Source organism: Perna viridis, chromosome 6 (assembly GCF_037379345.1).
Source record: "Perna viridis isolate PV_CMFRI_1.1 ecotype Kerala chromosome 6, ASM3737934v1, whole genome shotgun sequence".
In the NCBI taxonomy this organism is placed as follows: Eukaryota; Metazoa; Mollusca; class Bivalvia; order Mytilida; family Mytilidae; genus Perna; species Perna viridis.
In genome coordinates, this window is record NC_142450.1 from 46,829,459 (window position 1) to 46,851,434 (window position 21,976).

The following is a 21,976-nucleotide window of genomic DNA, read 5'->3' on the forward strand; positions in this document are numbered from 1 at the left end:
GACTAGTAGATTAACAGCTTCAGAAAAAGGGTACTTCTGACAGTCAAGACCACTAAATTTTCATTAGAAGCTTTCCACCATTTTACAATTTTTAAGTTTTCTACAAATTTCATACAAGAAATAAAATTTATATCTTCTCTCTGCGGTAAAGTGCTTGCTAAAGCTCAGATTTGAAAAGCTTAATTTTAGCATCTCAAGTGGAGAAATAATTCAAACCATTCCAACATGACTATTTACTCTGTCTTACAGTGTGATGAATGAAGACCATGTTTTAATTGTGTTTTCTCACCTTTTTCCGTTTATGTTTCTTAAATCTAAACAAAATAAATGGTGACATTGTGATATCTGTTGAGGAATGTGTACAGTCAAAAACAGCATCAGAGTTCGATCCCTGAAAATACATACCAATTGGAAATTAAATTATGAAAGTATGAAATGTTAATGACATTTTACACTGGATGTCAGTGAAATTGACTAGATATTACAGATTCCACCAGCTTCCTAATACTATAGTGATACAACATCATAACCATTAGGATAATCTCAAATCACATACTAACCCTGATCATCAATGGCAGGTCTGTTTTGTTTATTATCCAGTAAGGACTGTAAATATACAGATCTAATGACATTCTGACATTGGCATGAACAATCAAAGTCAAATGTTTATTGGCATTCTCATCAACCCCAGTATCATAGGGTGCCATGGCCACAGCCTTGAACTCTTCTAATTCCTGATTGGCTGGAATGTCAAATGTTCCTGTCCAATCACATCCCAGATAATCCTGCATCTGTAGATGAAGTTTGTAAGATCTCCCAGTATCTATAGTATAGAGGGGTGTACTCTCTCCATGAGTCAAGCTACTGAAGTAACCAGCTCCCTGGAATAAATTATTACTGACATGTATATTATTTTTGCATTCAGAGAGGTTTTGTCAGAAGATATAACAATTTCTAAAGTAAAAAGGTAATCCCCTTACAGCTGAATTCTAAAAGCATAGATAATTGAAAATATGTCATCAATAAAATATCTTTGTAAGAAAAATTATATTACTCCAGTTGAATCAAGAGACAAGTTGTTTCTCTAGAGTATATAATTCATTTCTTGTTATCATACAACAGACTTTAACTGCAACTACATGACACTGGCTAAGTCCTTCTTGAGGAATTTAGTAGTGAGATATAAGACTTACTTCTAAGGAGAACTGTAGATCATATGGCAGATAGTTGTGGATAAGAATTGGAGGTTTCAATGTTAGATTGAAGTATGGCACACCTTTTGGGACATCTTGTTGTGGAACTAACTTAATACCATCTGATAAACACACCTATTCAATATATAAACATTACTCCATAAAAATGTCTCATAAACAAGAGGCTCCCAGGAGTCTGAATCGCTCACCTGGTTGAATTTTGCCTTTCAAGGGTAATAAATTAAACAAGAAGTTGTCCAAAAATTTTGACTCAAGAAAACTTTGACAGGACTTGTCATAAGGATCATTTCAGTAAATTGAAAGTCTAAATCTATCATAGTTTTTAAAACATTGGCTGAAAACTGTAAAAAAAAAAAACCCTGTCATTTTCCCCTGTCAAGGGCAATAACTCTTATAAGAAGGCATCTGACAAATTTTATGCCTGAAGACTTTTGTAGTCCTAAAAATAAGGATCATTTCCGCTATTGAAAGAATTTGGCTAAATCAAACGGTTTTGGAGATATATGTGAAAAACTACTGTCTGACCCCTATGTTTTTCGACGGATCAAAAAAACTCACTTCAATTCTATGCAAGATACCCACAGGAACACTTATACCGAGTTTTGTTTCAATTGGTAAAAAAGTGTCAGAGGAGAAGATTTTTGAAAGAAATTACATTAAAAATAGCAAAAAAACTTTGAAAAAGGGCAATAACTCCAACGTGGCTGAACAGATTAAAATGAAAATTGGAACGCAGATAGATCTCATCATGATGAACACTTTTAACCGGTCAAGATTGGGCTTAACCTAACAGTTTTGGAGATATATGCCAAAAACTATTGTCTGACCGCTATGTTCTATTTTTAGCCGGCGGGCATGTTTTTCGACTGATCAGAAATCCCCACGTCTGTTCTATGCAGGATACCCCACAACACATTCATACCAAGTTTGGTTCCAATTGGTGAAGTAGTGTCAGAGGAGAAGATTTTTGAAAGAAATAACACAAAAAATAGCAAAAAATGTAGAAAAAGGGCAACAATTCCAACATTGCTTAATAGATTAAAATGAAAATTGGAACGCAGTTAGATCTCATCATGCTGAACACTTTTACCCGAGTAAGAATTTGGCTATACTTAGCAGTTTTGGAGATATATGTGAAAAACTATTGTCTGACCCCTATGTTCTATTTTTAGTAACGGTGGACATGTTTTTCTACAAATCAAAAATCCCCATATCAGTTCTATGCAGGATACCCCAAGGAACATTTATACCAAGTTTGATTCCAACTGCTCGAGTAGTTCCAGAGGAGAAGAGTTTTGAAAAATTGTTAACGACGATGACAGACGACGATGGACGCCAAGTGATGGCAATAGCTCACATGGCCTTTGGCCAGGTGAGCTAAACAGTACATGCATGTACTGAACTGAACAGAGCTTTATATGATTAAATGTAATGCATGTATCATTACCAACACAATTTTGAGATAAAACACACAGATTATGATAACTGGAACTAAGCATGCAAACATATATCATATATGTAGGTATCATAAAAGTCTATATAAGAAGATATACAATATAAATAATCTGAAAATAAGTTGTCTCCCTTTAATGTCCCACTGGCATACATTGATGATGACAGACTAATAAATTAGACTAATGGTTCTAAAATGATGAAGTGTAAAAGTTAGGGATTATATAAATTCCCCTATAGGTATATTTCACTTATCCTTTTCTGACATTAATTTTCAAAACATCTGTGTTTTCAACTGAATAAAGGAAAAAAAACTTCTTTTCAGTTTTCAAATTTATGAAGTTTGAAATAATATCTTAGATTTCATCAGACAGTATGATCTTATATAATCTAATTATGGACAAATAATAGAGAAAAGGAACTCATCTTAAACATGCAACACAATTCACATATTTGATCTTAAGCATCCAATTTAATGGTGATGTCCATTCTCAATCTCAAAAATTACTATTACTTATTGTAATTTTCAAAAAAATTAATGAAGAAATTTAAAATCATAAGAACCATCCAGTACCTACTTTCCCTAGTCAACTACTTGATCCAGTCCCTACTTTTCCCATTCAACTACTTGATCCAGTCCCTTCTTTCCCCAGTCAACTACTAGATCCAGTCCCTACTTTCTCAAGTGAACTACTTGTTCCAGTCCCTTCTTTCCCCCGTCAACGACTTGTTCCAGTCCCTTCTTTCCCCAGTCAACAACTTGTACCAGTCCCTACTTTCCCCAGTCAACGACTTGTTCCAGTGCCTACTTTCCCCAGTCAACAACTTGTTACAGTCCCTACTTTCCCCAGTCAACTACTTGATCCAGTCCCTACTTTCTCCAGTCAACTACTTGTTCCAGTGCCTACTTTCCCCAGTCAACTACTTGTTCCAGTCCCTACTTTCCCCAGTCAACTACTTAATCCAGTCCCTACTTTCCCCGGTCAACTACTTGATCCAGTCCCTACTTTCCCCAGTCAACTACTTGATCCAGTCCCTACTTTCCCCAGTCAACTACTTGATCCAGTCCCTTCTTTCCCCAGTCAACTACAGTCAACTACTTGATCCAGTCCCTACTTTCCCCAGTCAACTACTTGATCCAGTCCCTTCTTTCCCCAGTCAACTACTTGATCCAGTCCCTACTTTCCCCAGTCAACTACTTGATCCAGTCCCTACTTTCCCCAGTCAACTACTTGTAGTTGTGTTGTGTTAGTTGCTAAGAAAACTAAAGATTTAAATCTACACAGCCAGTACATACCTTAATATTAAATACTTTATCAGACTGTGATCCCCCAGTACATGTATAAGTTTTAGCTCTTTCTTTTGTCCTTTGAATATCTTTCCACCATATTCCATTGTTTTGTATCTGGTACCCACTGTAGTATAGACAAACCAAAGCAACTTTCATTTATAAAATTCAGAACTCACTTAATGAAAAGTTAAAGTAACTGTTAATCACAGATGATTTTACAAGATCAACAAAGCAGAAATTGGCAAAATCAGAAGTAAATATACAATAAAAGAAAGAATCCTGACAGTAAAATCTGGATTTGACATAATGGAACTCTGCCAAAACGTAGCAGAAAATCATCCCTCATTGATATTTTTGAAAAATCCGACTGAAAATCTTGGTGTTTGAAATAATCATTAAGATACTATCAATAATGTATTTTATCTTTAAAACAATTTAATTAGCTGAAAAAAAGATTAAAACAGTGGCTATATTTCAAAGTTTTGTGATTAATAGGGAAGCAGCATTGGCCATGTCCTATATATGTTCTGTCAATAGTTCTTAACCCTGGAAATGACATATGCAGTTAGAAAGTGATCATTTGAATTTTAATGCAAATGCATAACATATGTTATAGAAAGTCTCACATATTACCATTGGTCTAGGCATCAGTAATATAACAACATAGGGATGCATTATTAACAAAGTCAAATGTAATTTGTGTACAAATAGCTAGTTCGTCATATGCAAAGCCTAAAATCCTAATAATCATTTCAATTAGTCTGCTTGTTTCATAAGTATTCTTCACTAAATAATATCTAACCTTATATCTGTGGGTGCCACATACAGATCACAGTTATAAGCTAAGAACAGTGGTATGACGAAGTCTTGACCTGGATGAAGAGTGTTTAACTTGGAGTATTGACCTAGTTCTATATAGGTCACACTAATACCATACTGTTTTAAATCCTCAGTCTTACAATACAAATCTACTGATACAGTCAGGGCATTCTCCATCTATAATGTAGTATTATCATGTCTGGTTATAAGTAGGTAAAGAAACATTAATAATCACTTTCTCTGGAGCAGATTACAGAAAACAAACTTAAATATGATTAAAAGTAAGATTTCTAGAACTTTAAGTTAATATTATTGCAAAAGCAATGATGCAAATTTCATTCTTTTTGAATACAATATACTACAAGAACCTTAGTGAGCCCACTTGTGTATACCATGTTCCCACATTTTGGACACTTAGGCCAAGAAATTTAAAGTGGTTCTGTAAAAAGATTATAGCAAAAATCAATTAAATCCAGGTTTTTATGCTGGCAAAAAAAATGTACCAATACTTCATCAAAGTTTGAAAAACATGAAACAAATATAAAGATAAAACTGATGGACAAACAAGTGAACAGTAAAATAAAATCTTCCTGCAGTCAAAGATAAGTGTAAAATTAGTTGTAAGTTAAGATGTCATAATCATCCTGCAGTCCTTTATCCAAACTGTAAGTGTAAAATTAGTCGTAAATTAAGATGTCTTAATCATCCTGCAGTCCTCATTCCAAAAGGTAAGCGTAAAATTAATCATAAGTTACAACATCATAATCATCCTGCAGTCTTTATTCCAAAGGGTAAGTGTAAAATTAGTTGTAAGATAAGACGTCATAATCATCCTGCAGTCCTTTTTCCAAAAGGTAAGTGTAAAATTAATCATAAGTTATGACGTCATAGCAGTTCAAAGTATTATGACATCACCACTTACAACTTGTTTTACACTTCAAAGTTTTGTGAAAAGGACTTCAGAGGTATAATGCACCATCTACAAACAAATAATGTTCAGTTAATTCCTATCGTTAGAAGAAATCGTATGCTACAGGAAGTTTACCTTGAGAGGTGACATAATATTGATGATTTTACTGCCATGCCATACATCTATATGTAACAGGTACCAGTACTTGGTGGAATGCTGAAAAGGGGGAGATTCATAGTATGACATAGTAAGGATAGAAATGGGAGGACAATGCTTATTTGGCAATGATGTTTATCAACAATTTAGAAAAAAAAAATGAAATGATATTTCAAGCAGTCAAAATCTTAAGAAACTTTGTCACTTATCCTTCCAAAAGTCAGTAAGAAAACCAGAAGTTTAGTTTTTTTTACACTCACCTTATGTTCATTGCTTTACACCTCTTCAACAAACGTCATGTTTGCTGATATGCCAGAATGTTTAAAAATTGCTTATTATATAATATAATTTGCCATAGCATTAAAGCAATGAACTGAAATCTATCTTCAGTTTTAATCTCAGTTTTAGGATCAGGACACTAAAAAGTACAGTTGCATGAAAAAAAAATAACTATCCCAATTATCAGCTTCTTTCTTCAATCATTCAACAGAACACACTTATGCCATACAATAAGTCAATGCTTATGATAAACATTTGTTTGTATACAATATGTAGTTTCAAAATGCACAAGTTAAATAAGAATTATAAATGACTACCAATTCCTAAGGATCAAAACTAAAGGAACCATTACTTTTATTCTAAGTTGTTCAAAAGAAAAGAGATAAGGTAAAAAAAAGGTATTTTCATAAGTTCCCACCACTCAAAGTGTCAGCATACATGTACTTAAGAATTTGGGTAGAGTAATAATGAAGTTGCAAATAGTAGACTTAAAGGTCTTGGTGCAAAGTTTTTTCCTTGACAAAATACTCATGATCTTCTAATAATAATAATAATAATAATAATAATAATAATTAAACACTTATATCTATAGCTAGTCAAAGTAACATCAAAGATGCATTCCAATTATCACTATATTCTTTACAACAGATATACAACACCAACATTACCTGTTTATCAATTATTTCTTCAGGCTGAGGACAAAATACTAGATTAATTAATGTGCATCACTAGTGTGGAAATGAGACAATCACAGGTTAAATACTTCCAATTTCCTTATCCATAAAAATTGAAGTACAAAAAAAATTTCCAACAAATTACAATTTTTATATTTCAAGAAGTATTCCATATGTTTGAACTAGAAGATGAAAAATAAAATATTTACCTTGTCTGGAGTCAAGGGGAATAACTGGAGACAAGCTCTCTTATGAAATATTGTTGATGATAAATCAAATCCTTCCACCTATAAAACAAATCAAGCAAGGCACAGTTTATTTTAATGGATGTAAGTATCCAAAACCTAAATATTATATTCATTATATCAATATAGAGGATCTATTTGTTGCAATATTGAATGGAGTGAAATAGAGATTTGTAATTATAAAGTAACCTTAGCCATGTGATACAGTTTTTTTGTATAATAAAGTACAAAAAGAGTCTAGTTGCCCAATTTCTCTTTAACAAAATCAATTAGCAAATCTTAGAAAGATCTCTTCCAAGAAGAATCTGTGACAGGCAAATATGGATGCAAATTTCTGTCATGCTGGAGTTGTGGGACAAATAAGCTACAGACAAAGCCGCCCTTTAGTGACCTTCCAAGGAAGAGGAAAATCATGGTCATACAAGACAGGTAACCATTATATACAAGTTACTTTTACACACTACCCTGGGAATCATACTCTTTTTAAGACAGATTATTGCTGAATACAGGTGGTCCCTTAGACAGTGTTTGACTGTAATCTGATTTCAGTTTTTCCAACCAATGTTCCCTGAATGTATCAATAAAAGAAACCTCCAATTAATCATGGCTGTTGAATTAACTTCAGAGACAAGATTTAATGAAGACAGCAACACCCCAACCCACTAGCACAGTAACTTACAATATCAATATAAAAATATTTCTACATTTAAGAGGGTGTCCTTTAAAAAATCTGGTGGTTTGTGGCACATGGCAAATTTTGTTTTCAAAAGAATTTCACTCATTTCATTTTCATATTACAAATGATTCCTTTCTCAAAGTTGAATGTTGTTTTTTCAATGACTGCAACAAATAAAGAGAAATATATATCATAGAAAGCATTAAAAGTAATTGGAATAAGGGAAATGAAAATTTGGTTAAGGAACCATTTTCCATGCCATTCATTGTCAATTTAATCCAAACTATATGCTATTTGACATACATATGATATATACATTACAATGGAACATTCAGTGGGATAAAATTTACCTTGGGCCACCCATATTACATGATTTGCCTGATTTTTTCATGGACAACCTATTAACACCATTACTACTTAAGTTATTATATACAAATGTATTCTAATGCCTTACAATAAAAAACACAATAGTTATTTTCTCTATGATTTTACCTGTATTTTAAGCCTGTTTATATCCATCTTTTTACCAGACAGATAGTCTGGGTCATCATCGAAAACAAATGCTCCAGATGCTGCCACCATATCACCAAAGGCAGCTAATGTCTTAGTCACGGTATCATCATTCTTTGGAAGCACCCCATCTAAATCATCACTGTGGACATAATTGTAGAAACATTTATATAAACATTATAAAACTCTAACAGTCATTCACATGGAATGTCAAATAGAAAGTAAATGGCATCATGTGATAAAGAATGTGTGCAAGTTCCGTAGAATTCCATTCAGCAGTTTAGGAGGGGTTGCAGATGGGAAATTAGTACCCGTGATTAATAAATGACGGAGTCCATGTTTTGCATCATGAAACCCCAAAAGTCATTCAACTGGAAACTGGGAACATACAAACACAGCAAGATCACTACGGGAAACATGGAACAGACAAACACAGCAAGATCACTACTGGAAACATGGAACAGACAAACACAGCAAGATCACAACTGGAAACAGGGAAGGCACGAACACAGCAAGATCAATATTTACTTCCTCATTTACCAAAGTATACAGTAAACTTCTAGGGATTTTAAGATCAATAAAAAAATCTTTTTAAAGCACTTTCATATTTCTGTTCAGTAGCATGTGACAACTTACCATTCTTCCTTAATATCTGGTAGATTCACTCTCTCATCATGTTCATTCCTCAGTACAATTTTCACCTGGTTGTCATCTTTACCCTGTCGGAGCACCTGGCACTTTTTAATGTGATTCTCATGAATCTATAAATAGATAAGCATAGGTCAGGTTTCAAGGTGACTGAGAATTTCATTTCACCTATTATTATCTTGTGTTATTTTATGTCTAGAACATAATTAATGAGTCTCTAGCAAGGTCATTACCTTTGTTAAAATCAAATAATAAGAATTGAATAGTTGTTAGTGGCAGATATAAAGGTTCAATCTATTGACTGATAGGTAACTTATAAAGAACAGATCAATCAAATATACTACAATGTTAGGTATCTTTTAATTAAATCACATTGAAAACTTCAAAGGGTCACTATATAGATGCATACAAAGATGACAAGTCTATGCCAACGTAAAGTTAGTGTAATAATCCTTCAGATTGACAGGATTTAAGATTCTGTATTTTTTTTTTACTATCAATGTACCGTTATAAGAAACTACTCCTACCTTGACATCAGGATGCAGAACTACTGAGGTATGTAAACCAAGCTGGAAATAAATTAAAGCACCAATAGATCAATACTAAAAATACAGTTAGCATGTTTATGTCAGAAAATAAACACCATCCAACTGAACATGTACAACACCTTGGTTGATCTAAGAAATAACTCTGTCTGTTTTAATTTTATATTTAATGTATGTGCAATTCCTTTTCACTAGTAAATATCAAAATTATTGAACATCTTACCTGATTGTGTATTTCAAATGCTGGTCTTGATTTGCTATCACCATCCAGTGACTCTGGGGTCATCATAGCCTAAAAAATCAATAAATTAACGAAAATAATAAGAAGTTAGCTTATAATATGAATCTTCCTGCACTCAACAGAGCACATTTACAATGTAGCAGCAAATTCTTCTCAATCTTAAATACCACAGGGCCTGTGAACTACAGATTCCAGCATGAAAATTTTCTTATAGAGAAAACAGAAAAAAAATATATGTATAAAAAACCAGTGTGCCTAATTCTATACTAAGTTCCATGCTTAAGGTCTTACAGCTCTAAGACAAACATTTGTCAAGAAAAGAGATTTTTATTAGTAAGCTAGAATTTCAAAACAAAACCAATCAAACCTCATCTTAACAGTTTAAGTGGTAAAACTATGGTTGGACTATCATTCTTTTCCTTGCTTTATTATCAATCATAAGAAAAAAAGTAACAAATTTTTCATTTCTTTAGAATTGTTTGTTTATGAAATTTACCTTCATAACATCAGAGATGATTTTAATGACAAGGCAATGTATACTGGTTACATGACAAAAATAACCTATAACTTATGACACCAAAGAAGATATTGAAGATCTTTCATTCACTTTAGTGATACCAGAGATAACTTTAATGACATTTAATGTACAATGGACTGGTCAAAGGTATAGCAGCCCAAAATTAATTGGTATTGCAGAATGAGTAAAATATCATGTTTGTACAGTTTTTAACAGAAATTTTAGGTATTGCATGCTGTACCAACGAAAATTATTGGTACGTCTTAAGCTGTACCTGTCATACTAGGCGCTACGCCCCTGATGCTCTAACAGTACCTGTCATACTAGGTGCTACGCCCCTGATGCTCTAGCAGTACCTGTCATAATAGGTGCTACGCCCCTGATGCTCTAGCAGTACCTGTCATACTAGGCGCTACGCCCCTGATGCTCCAACAGTACCGGTCATACTAGGTGCTACGCCCCTGATGCTCTAGCAGTACCTGTCATACTAGGCGCTACGCCCCTGATGCTCCAACAGTACCTGTCATATTAGGCGCTACGCCCCTGATGCTCTAACAGTACCTGTCATATTAGGCGCTACGCCCCTGATGCTCTAGCAGTACCTGCCGTACCAGGTGCTATGCCCCTGCTGGTTACATGTACAAAGACAACAATGACCACTAAGTTCTGACATCAAAAGACATTAATGAACTTTTACTCACTTTAGTGACATCAGAGATGACATCAATGGCCTGAGGGGTGACATTCAGGAGAAGTTGGTCCTGTGATGCTAGAATGACATAGTATGACTGAGGTCTGGTCTCATCAACCTCTGCATCCTCTACAATGTCAGATACTGGTCCTGCATCTAACTCATCATACATACTCTGGTCTATAAACAAAGGACAATATGTAACAAAGGAAATCATTCATTAGCCTATCATTTCAATTGATCATATCCATTAGTTAAATTTGAACAAAAATATTTACTATCAAAATCATATTAACATGAGTTTCTTTTGATCAAAGACTACAAGTATAGTATTGCAATTCAATATTGACTTATCAAATGAATCTTAACATTAAATTAGTCACATAATTATCACATAATATTATCACATGAATTTAAAAGGAGAATTCAAAATCACAACTATTACAAGAGTTTTAGAAGGAAAGATTATATTGTTGCAACAGCCATTTAATTACATGCAAAATATGGAAAATTATGTTAAATTTCATATTTGAATAAAACATTGCAAAAATTAGGTGTGTAAGACTGACAAAACTTCAACATGAGTAACACATATTAAATGTTAAATGAAACATAAATCAGTTACAACATCAAACCAATTAACTAAACCAATAACCAAACAAATCTAAAACAATCCATCATCTTAAAAACAGTCTGCATCAATTACATCCTCATTATACCATTAAATCTAGGTGTATTCATGGAAAAGTTGTTTCAATTTATATCAAAGTAAATAATTGACAGTCAGACAAACCAGGAATTCAAAGTCCTTATGAAGCATAATTAAAAAAAAATTCCAGAATTTCAAATTCCAAGAAGAAATGAAATTTAAACAAAAAGAACAGCGTTCCAATGTCCCCTGAGAAAAAAAAGTGGAAAATTTTAAATTCATTGCGTCCAAGGGCCATAACTTTCAATCAACCGTAACCAAAGTCAAACTTAATTTGTAACTTTTCATAGTAAGACTACATACAAAATTTAAAATCAATTGGTAAATGCATTACAAAAATAAGTGCGGAAAATTAAATTCACTGAAATTTTCTAAGTCCAAGGGGCATTACTTCCGTAAAAATCATTCAACCGTAACCAAAGTCAAACTTAATCCGTTAGTCTTCATAATAAGCATTAATGAGGTTCCCAGGAGCCTGAATCCCTCTCCTTGTTGAATTTTACCTTTCAAATGCAATAAATTAAACAAGAAGTTGTCCAACAATTTTGACTCAAGAAGTCTTTGGTAGGACTTATCACAAAATCATTTCAACAATTGAAAGTTTCTTTTAATCTATCATAGTTTTCAAGATACTGACTGAAAACTATTTTAAAAAAAATCATTTTATCCCCTTCCAAGGACAACAACACTTAGAAGGAGTCTGAAGACTTCTGTAGTCCTAAAAATATGGATCATTTCAGCTATTGAAAGAATTTGCATAAACCTAATGGTTTAGGAGATATATGTGAAAAACTACTGTCTGACCCCTATGTTCTATTTTTAGTAATGGCAGCCATGTTTTTTGACGAATCAAAAATCCCCACATTTGTTCTATGCAGGATACCCCAATGAACATTCATACCAAGTTTGGTTCTAATTAGTCAAGTGGTTTCAGAGGAGAAAAGTTTTTGTTAAATTGTTAACGACGACGATGGAGACGACAGACGCCAAGTGATGGCAATAGTTCCCATGGCCTTTGATAGCTCCATAGATTCTGCCTCAAATTTAACATAAAGATGGTCTAAGGTTTTTTGACAACATTTTTTAAAAATTTCACCATCATTGAAGCAAGCTGTTTTATAGATGATAAAATAAAACAAAATATATAACCTTGACGACACCAAGGGCAACAACTGGTAAAAAATCTTGTTGGTCCTCCTGTTAATAATTATTAAATATAAGAAACATAAAATTAAACATAAAATTCATGAAGTCATAACCAGAGAAATCTATTAAGATCAAGTTGTAGTAGATCAGTACTATTTATTATTCATACTTCTATTTTATGGTAAAGTAAGGTCTGAATTCTTTCAAACACTAGGGGATATTTCAGTAGATTTCAACTGATCTTGTTTATGTAGAATTGATAGGGTTAAAACTGAAATTCAAGGACTATAGAACTGAACATGTTTAGACCGTTTCTAGTTCATTACTGTTTTGTGTATGACAGATTTCATTCTGCTTTTATAATGAGCAATACTCAACTTGACCTTCAAATCATAATAAGAGTAAAATAAAGTCTACAATAGTGACCACAGATATTCAAATCAAAGCTACAATAAAGCAGTAAGCATCCTACAACACCCAAGGTTACCCAAGGACATATGAACTGGTCCCTTAGATGTAAGAAAGACTGGTTTATCAAGTGAAGGATCGACCAGATCCCCATTATCATCATTCTCACTTATATCAGCATCCTCACTACTGTCACTATCAGAGAAAATCCCTCCTAGTTTATTGGTAATGCTCTGTATGAGTCCATCAGGCTCTGTGTCTGACTCTCCTTGTATACTACCCTGATGGCTCAAAGTATCTGTAAGTGTCAGTTTAAAAACTGAATCATCATAAAAAAACTGTATAGCAGGTAATTTTTGCAAGGTGCTAATTTTGGCAAATTTTAGCGGTCTGTCTAGAAATGCTAAATAAATTCCATGAAATATTTACCCTGACCGAAGGTACTCAGTACTTAAGTTAGCATTGGCCAAAATTAGAATCACCACAATTTTTGTCATATTTTTTGCCTCAAAATTGCCAAATTTTACATCCACCAAAATAACCCACTATAAGGTATCTTTTTGGAATTTTTTTTGTGATGTCATAGTGTTTAGAATTTTTTATCTCATATGCAGCCTAATATTTACATCCAAATGTAAAGTATTTAATAATTTTAAGGAAACAAACAAAAAGGTATTTACTGTATTTACCAAAACTTTTATCACTAGCTATACGTGAGCGAGTTCTTGGAAACTTATGTCTGACCACTGTCCTTTCTATTATAGAATCATCAGTTTCAGATTCAGATGAACTTGACCTTCGCTTGCTCTCCTGTAACAGTTTCTGGACATTGTTTCTGTAGGCATCCTCTAAACTAAATCCATCCTGTACATAGTTGAATGTCATGGGGTAGCTTCTATTTCTGATTACCTAAGTTATTGAGTAAAGAAACATTTGAAATAGTCATAAAATACAGTCAAACCTCGGTAGCTCGAGCTCCAAGGGACCATTGAAATATGTTTGAGCTATTGTTAGTTCAAAAAATTGAAGTCCCTAGTTCCCCATTTTTTTTAATACCTGTCGACTTTATGCTTAGAAACTGTTTTCTTCCTATGAAGTTTTGTCAATTCTTGGATATTTTTCCTTCGCTTTCAAAAATTATGTTGATTTATGGATATTAAAAATGCTGTGTTTGCTTTTAAAAAACTTTCTGAGTTCAAGTTTCTTGGTCAGTAATCTGTTTTCATCTGATTTATCATGCCAACTTTGGAACATTCTGGAACTTCAATCAGTATGATGTTAGATTAAAACAACCTAATTAGTGATAACTTATAAATTACATGTAGTTAACTAAAGTGACACTTCGATTAATGATAGGATTTCAGTTCTTCACATCTTTTATTACCCAAGCTGACAAAATGGCTGAAGAGTTATTCTCTAAGATTTATTACCAAATGGACGGACAAGTCAGTTCAAGTGTTCAAGAAACCATTAAGTATTAATCATACCTATTAACCTTTGGAATAGTTCATGTGGGAAATTCGCCCCCATTGACATTGCCTCATGAGGGAAATATTTATTTAAAAGCAAAATTTTTGTAAAAATTCAACTTTTTTAGTATTTTTCACAGAAAATATAATAATTTTAACTAAAAACCTCCCACAAATCTTATAATTTAGGAGGGAGATTCTTAATTGTTCATTGATTTTGTGTGAGTCTCCCCCTAATATGGGAGGTCAGGTCAATGTTAATGAAATATACCTTAACAACACACTCCCCATGGTCTATAAATCCTTTCCTTCTCCTACCTTAACAACATACTCCCAGGGTCTATAGATCCAATCCTTCTCCTACCTTAACAACACACTCCCATGGTCTATAGATCCCTTCCTTCTCCTACCTTAACAACACACTCCCATGGTCTATAGATCCCTTCCTTCTCCTACCTTAACAACAGTCCCATGGTCTATAGATCCCTTCCTTCTTCTACCTTAACAACACAGTACCATGTTCTATGGATCCCTTCTTTCTCAAACTTTAACAACATAATTCCATGGTATCCTTTTTCTACCTTATCAACATTCTCCTGTGGTCTATGGATCCCTTCCATCTGCAACTTTAACAACACAGTCTCATGGTCTATAAATCCCTTCTTACTCCTATCTTAATAGCTTATTCCTACCTTAACAACACACTCCCATGGTCTATAGATCCCTTCCTTCTCAGCCACCTGTTCTAACAATGGCTCCCAGGTACTCAGTTTCTCATTAAAGTATCTGGCTTCCATATCTATATAACATGTCATCTGTAACTGGTAAAGGGAGATAATCATGTGCTATTAATTATCATTGAATAGTCATGGTAAAAATGTAGTTTGAATTAAGTGACCATTGTTACATAATCTATAGTTACATTTGTTTGAATGATAAATGACATGATAGGAATTTATATAGAGTGTTGTTTTGGTGGGCTAGACATTCAGGAATGTACTAAAAGAAATTCTGCAGTTTCATTTGAAAAACCTATCATAGCAAAGTCTTTATCCTGTCCAACTATCCTGTACTGGATAAGAAGTATATTCCTAAAATATTGGAACTGAGTGAATTAGGTTTATTAAATGTCGTTAAATGTAAACTGATGAAAATTTCATGCATTTTAAGACATGAATTCCAGATCACATGGAAGGGGCAGTGCTGTGCTAGACAGACATGCTAATCTAATGTGCTTGCTCATAGCAGGAGCATCAGCCTGCAGGAACACATGCAGGCCTATTTAAACAAAATATTTTGACTTCCAGCCAAATAATAGTCACTTAATCTCTTATATGCTTTGGATCCCTCTGCACTCCTACCTAAACAACACATCAGTAGAGTGGCAGTTTCTAAGACACTATAGTTAGACCCATTTGGAGGACTGAATAATTGTGAACCAACCTGTTTTTGCCAATCATGAACTGAAGCATCAATGGACATCTTAAGATGTAATAAGTCAACATCATAATCCAAGTTCCTCACACGGAAATAAGAATTCATCTTCTCTATCTTAAGTGTAAGGGACTCAGTAGGAACATCAGCAGCATTAAACGGATCAACAGCCCCTCCATTCTCATCTGATGTAAATAAACATTTGGGAATCAAGTAAATAAGACCAATACATGTACTTCTTTTTCTTACCATTGGAAATAAAAAAATCAGAAAATAAACAAAAACAAAACAAAACAAAACAAAAAAACAAAAATATAAAATTGAAATTAAAGGAGATTTTTCTTTAATATGAAAAACATTGAAGCAAATTAAAAAAAAATCTATCACAGTGTTAAAGTTATCATACAATATGGATGGAAAGACAGCAGTTTATCATAATATGTCTATGAAAAGAGTGACATTTAACCAAATGTAACTTTGTCTAGAAAGTAATCTGATGTCAATATACTTCTCACCTATTCTTTGTTTCCATTTCTCAGCAGATGTGGATTTCACAGACCACATATCTGTTTCTGAAGGCTTTTCTTTCTCTTCTTCTGTCTTCTGAGAAAATAAGAAATGAAGAATGAAACCAACACCACATTTTTGATTCAACTTAAAATATACTAGTCTCTACCTTGTATGCTAAATGGCAGTAATCAATTTGTAAAGAGATAAAATTACATACCAAAAGAATTTTTTTACAATATATCCATATGAATTGTGAATCCTACCCAATTAGACAAAAGGCACTAAATATAATTTCATTACTTTTTTGGCAAGGTTTAAACTACCCCAAAATTTTTGTATTTCTTTTCGATTAAAAAATATATTGGCCAGTCTTCAAAGGAGGAAGGGTTGAGATAATGCCAAAGTACTTTAACCCTGCTACATTTTGGTTGCCTGTCCCAAGTCAGGAATTCCTGGCCTCTGTATATTTTGTTCTGTTTTCACCTTTAGTTTGTTTTTATGTTACTTGAGTATATAGGGTCAACTCTTTCCCCTGTCCTGTGGTGTGAGGGTTTTCTCATTGTTCACTGAATACCAACTGGTGGCCTTGAACCGACATTTTCATCCTGGTGGGGTTTTGGTCTCTTTGACATATTCACCATACCTATTCTCATTACATGACCATGATGACATTATTCTAAAATGTTGTGGACTTAATAATTAAAATTTAAACATGTTTGAAAAGATACAGAATAATTTCCTATAAATGGAAGGCAAAATAATGGATTTAGAAAACTAGAGACAATCAGACCTTTACACCTAGTGATGTCTTTTTTGTAATACATTCAATATAAAGCATATTTTACCTTAGTATCAGGGCCACTAAGCATTTTAGTGACATCAGCTAACAGATGTAGTACAGTAGGAGTTATATAGATATCTAACTGTGGTAATGTAATGTTATAATCTGTCTTTTTGTCTGGTATAGAATACTGGTGAAGGAACTTTATGTTACATGGTTTTATCACCTGCAAAGACAAGGTACATATAGAGAAGTAAATCAACCATTCAGTTAGGTTTTATTCTGATTCATAAGGTTTGATTTGGTGTATTTAAAATATAAAGCTTGTCACATGATCCTATTATCTTACTAGTATGGAGAATATCTATTACTTGATGATACTCAACTACCAGAAAAGAGGAACTTTATCTTTACTTACAATATCTATGACTTCTGGTTGATGTATATTTTCTTACAATATCTATGACTTCTGGTTGATGTATATTTTCCAAAGCATTATTTTAACATTGAAGCAGGAACAATGTGACAGTAAACTTACAGAACTTTCAAACAGTGGTGATCCATGGACAGATGAATACATCTTCATGGATTTAATGGAAGCCTCCATTTTCTGTACAGCGGAGTCATTATACATCTCAAACTCAATATCCGTCTACAATCCCAAAAACATGACATATTACACATGCATTTTGAAAGGTCATTTCAAAAGACGAATTCATATTTCATTGGAAGAAAAGTTAAGCAAATTTAAGTTTAAATCTGGCAGGAGACATACACCTCCCAAGAAAAAAACAACAAAAAAACAAGACAAAACAAAACAGTGGAGCAAGATGTTCTGTAAGTTTGAAGTTGGCAACAGTTTATATCTATAACAGGTTTACATCAAGAAAGCATATCTGTGATAATATAATTAATATTGATATGACCCCAGAGGTTGGCCCTGAAAAGCTGGGACAAGTATGGACAAACCATTCAAGCCTGCTACTGTATGTGAGTGTTTTGAATTCCGATTACAATTAGGTAAGGTTCTGTGTAAAAAACAGGCAGGGGGTGATTCATCATATCTCAAGATAATAAATCAAACTATTCAAATATAACTGTTATGTCCTGAAAACTGAGATCTTTCCTTGGATCTACTGTTTATCATGAAATATTTTTTGACTGGTTATAGTGTTAAATTTGTGTCTAGATATTTTCCTGTACTTTTCTGTTGTAGAAAATTACTAAATTTTAAGTGTTGGTATCTCCAGTGGGCAACTTTCACTTGCACATTTATTTTTAAATACAGTTTCTATGAGGCCTTCCGAAGGATTTCCACTAAAAAAAATATTTGGGATTGAGAAATGCATAAATCACTAATCATAAGCTCCTACATGGTTTTAAGGCAGAGCTGTACTTAAGTAGAGATCTTTGTAAGAATCATGCAAATTCTGTTAAATGTGATACACCTAAAAAAGGCTACATATTTTTTATTTTTGTTATAAAGTTGCCTTATAGGTTTATATGATGAAATGTATAATAATTCATTCCAATGTATCTGCTCTTAGGAGATAATCCATATGGAAAATCCAATAGTTTCTACAGTATTTCAGTATCATTTACAGATTTATCTCCCTTAATTTTGAATTCTACAGTGCATTCTATATATCTTTTATCTCCTAGGAACAAAGGTAATATGAAAGGCCCCACATTACTTACTGTTTACTATGACATTTTAAATAAAATATAAAAAATAAAACTATGGAGGCTTTCCAACCACAAATCACATTTTGCATGATTCTTATGTGGAAAGCTGCTTAAACATATGGCAGAGTATAAGATTTGGACAAGAGTTGAAGTGGTCCCATTTTGCCCCCTATTTCCTTAAAAGTTCATGTTACAAACTCAAAAGCCATTCTTTGATAATATGGACGGCTTGTGGATTAATTTCATAGTGATCTTCAAACTTATACTAAAGTTAGTACCTCAAATGTTTATAAAACAGGCCAACCCTGACAATGACATCATACCATTATACAAACACACATTTTTCTGTGATCATATAAAGATCCAAAATTAATATTGCTCAGCTCTCAAATTTAACTCAAAATATAACATTCATTTTATTAAATGCAAATGTCAAAAATATCAAGCAGCTGTCATGAGCAGTTGCAAAGAAATTCAGTAATAAGAGATAGTTACGAAGATGCATGAAGCGTCTTTAAGTGCAAGGTAATAAGCAATAAATTCATAATGTAAATATCACATCTACAATGAAAAATATACCTACATCAAGCACAAGAGTCCTACTACATTGTTTTTCAGGGTCAGCAAATAGGACAATTTTAGGTTGTTTGACAATGCCCTTCACTTGTAACACAGCATTAGATGGACTATGATCCAGTTCATCATTGGTTCTGTGTTTAGGTTGTTCTACTGGTGCCCTGGTGTCAGGTTGGAATGATTCTTGGTAGAAATTATTCAATGCCATCAGATGTGGAATGTTCAGGTTGATAGTTACTTGGTCCATCCTTATGTCAGCTAAAATGATTGATTAAAATGGTGCTAAGTATTTCTGTTACTGGTGGTCATAGAAGCCCTGATATGTTAATGCTAACGTAAATATTTTGCTAAAATGGTATGTAAGTCTCATCATGTTACTCTGTGGCTTCATTAGAATGGGTCTTCCTCTACCAATCAAATGCATGGATTGGGTTAAATATTAAAAGCAAACTATAATTTTGTATAAAAATACTGATAAAATATGACAAATATCAACTTTTACAGGATAAAAAGTTACGAAAAGCATAAAATAGAAGATTTTGCATTGTGTTGCAATGTTTTTATTTCCAAGAAGTAAACAATGAAATGCAGAACGGTCTTCAGACTTCAATATGTTCTACATCTGAAATTCTGGAAGGGAAACTGAAACTAGAACGTGACTTATAAATCCTATTAGATGTAGGTAACTAGGTCAGTGTGGAATAAAATGTAATTACCAGAGAAACCACTAGCTTATTTGTCTGGTTTGCCTAGAATGTGTATTAAGCATGTCTTACCATCTTGATTTCCATCTTTCCTAGATTTATACACGACAGATATCAGTGGTAGATTCTCTGAACTTTGTACTTGGTGACAGTAAAATATTCTACATAATAAAAACAATGCTTCAATAAACACAAAATCAACTGTGTCAAACTGATTGTGCTTTTATCTTTCAGTTCTAATAAAAAAAAATCTTGTAATCTCTTATTCAGTAATCTTTTTGTCTTCAATTCCAAATCATGAAATATCTGTCTGCATCTCTGACCCTTTTCCCTCTACAACCAAACAGTAAAAGTCCTTTTAAGATGAAAGAAAAGTAAAGCAATAACAATCATGACAATATTGAGACCAAATATTCTGAATTTATACCCATTATAGATGTTCATATGTGACAGGTACACTGTGGTCCACAGAGGGTCTTATAACATAGAATATCTACCTCCTGACAGCAAGTGCACTGTCAGATTGAGCATCATCTATTGACAAGGAATGTAATGTAACATTGACATTCATTGTGATCTCCTCGGCAGGGAAAGCATTAATCCGGACATTTAGTTCTCCAATCTCACACACACTTAATCTGTTCCTATGGTATATCTGAAATGCATAAATAAGAAATGGATTTTATTTTCTTCAATTAAATAAATAATTCTTATCTTAAAAAGCCATATGTCACATAACTGTATTACATCATTGGTTCTCAATTAAGAATAATCAGTTTAAACCACATTAAACATTGACTTAGGATCCATACATCAGGACCAACATCAACTTTTTTTTAAATGATGAAATGTGGTTTTTATAAGATACTGTATTCTTTTTTAAAACATGCTAATTATATTAAAGAATAAAAATAAAAAGATCAAGTTCATCCAGTTATGACAGCGATGTCTTGAATATGGATTGGATGGAGGACTTTACCTCTGATGGTGACGCCATAATATCCTCTTTCTCATCATACAAACACAGAGTAAGACCTTTAAACGTGACCAACGCATTATATGCAGTCCCCTCGTCAGAGGTTTCGGTAGGTGATTGTGGAGAATCAGTTTGATCTAATCTCACTGGACTAGCAGTATCTAAAATACAATAACAAATCAAGGAACTTTTGTAGTCAGCATCACATACATGTATCTACTAGTCATAAACAAAATCTAATCAAACAAAAAGTGCTTGAGACATCATAATTTATCAAGTATAAAGAAAAAGACACTAATACAAAAAACCTATCATCAAATTATGTATTTACAAAAACATATTGAAATAGTTACTTAACATTATCAGAACCCCAGTTATTTAATTGCACTTTCCTATCACAAAGGCACAATAAAGACAGAATCTATTTATAGTACTAGTTTTACCTTTATCAGATTGTGGAGCACCTTCTGTCAGATTCTTTCTCAAGATGTCAAACATCAACTTTATATCTGACTGTTGAACTTTAACCTATTAAGCATAAAAGAAATTAGGAAATACGGTAATTTTTTTTTTTATTTTTTCAGTTAGTTATACTACTTACTGGTGCATTTCATCAATACTTTTTTTCTACATGAACTCAATTGTTTCTTGTTTGCCATTTTTATGGCTTCATCAACAACATAATCTTACATTGTCAATAAAGCAGGTA

General features: G+C 33.1%; 1 protein-coding gene across 13 annotated transcripts in view; it reads right to left on the reverse strand.

The window, feature by feature from the left end:
- Positions 1-21,976, reverse strand: part of LOC148615293 (intermembrane lipid transfer protein VPS13A-like) — a 98,573-nt gene that overhangs the window by 25,815 nt on the left and 50,782 nt on the right. For 6 of the 13 annotated variants that reach the window (XM_088590110.1, XM_088590108.1, XM_088590111.1 and 3 more), the window contains 25 exons: positions 21,711-21,795; positions 21,271-21,428; positions 20,789-20,946; positions 20,364-20,452; positions 19,595-19,845; positions 17,864-17,977; positions 17,390-17,551; positions 16,550-16,637; positions 16,044-16,219; positions 15,293-15,421; positions 13,821-14,040; positions 13,211-13,429; positions 10,879-11,048; positions 9,643-9,711; positions 9,402-9,443; positions 8,863-8,987; positions 8,209-8,368; positions 7,005-7,082; positions 6,790-6,813; positions 5,822-5,902; positions 4,760-4,953; positions 3,964-4,081; positions 1,194-1,328; positions 561-881; positions 290-391 (listed from right to left, as the gene is read on the reverse strand). In XM_088590110.1, coding sequence (XP_088446236.1) covers positions 290-391; positions 561-881; positions 1,194-1,328; positions 3,964-4,081; positions 4,760-4,953; positions 5,822-5,902; positions 6,790-6,813; positions 7,005-7,082; positions 8,209-8,368; positions 8,863-8,987; positions 9,402-9,443; positions 9,643-9,711; positions 10,879-11,048; positions 13,211-13,429; positions 13,821-14,040; positions 15,293-15,421; positions 16,044-16,219; positions 16,550-16,637; positions 17,390-17,551; positions 17,864-17,977; positions 19,595-19,845; positions 20,364-20,452; positions 20,789-20,946; positions 21,271-21,428; positions 21,711-21,795 — 3,468 coding nt within the window. Of the gene's footprint in view, positions 1-289; positions 392-560; positions 882-1,193; positions 1,329-3,963; positions 4,082-4,759; positions 4,954-5,821; positions 5,903-6,789; positions 6,814-7,004; positions 7,083-8,208; positions 8,369-8,862; positions 8,988-9,401; positions 9,444-9,642; positions 9,712-10,878; positions 11,049-12,726; positions 12,775-13,210; positions 13,430-13,820; positions 14,041-15,292; positions 15,422-16,043; positions 16,220-16,549; positions 16,638-17,389; positions 17,552-17,863; positions 17,978-19,594; positions 19,846-20,363; positions 20,453-20,788; positions 20,947-21,270; positions 21,429-21,710; positions 21,796-21,976 lie in introns of all 13 variants that reach the window. The other 7 variants (XM_088590113.1, XM_088590112.1, XM_088590119.1 and 4 more) reach the window with 5 other exon arrangements.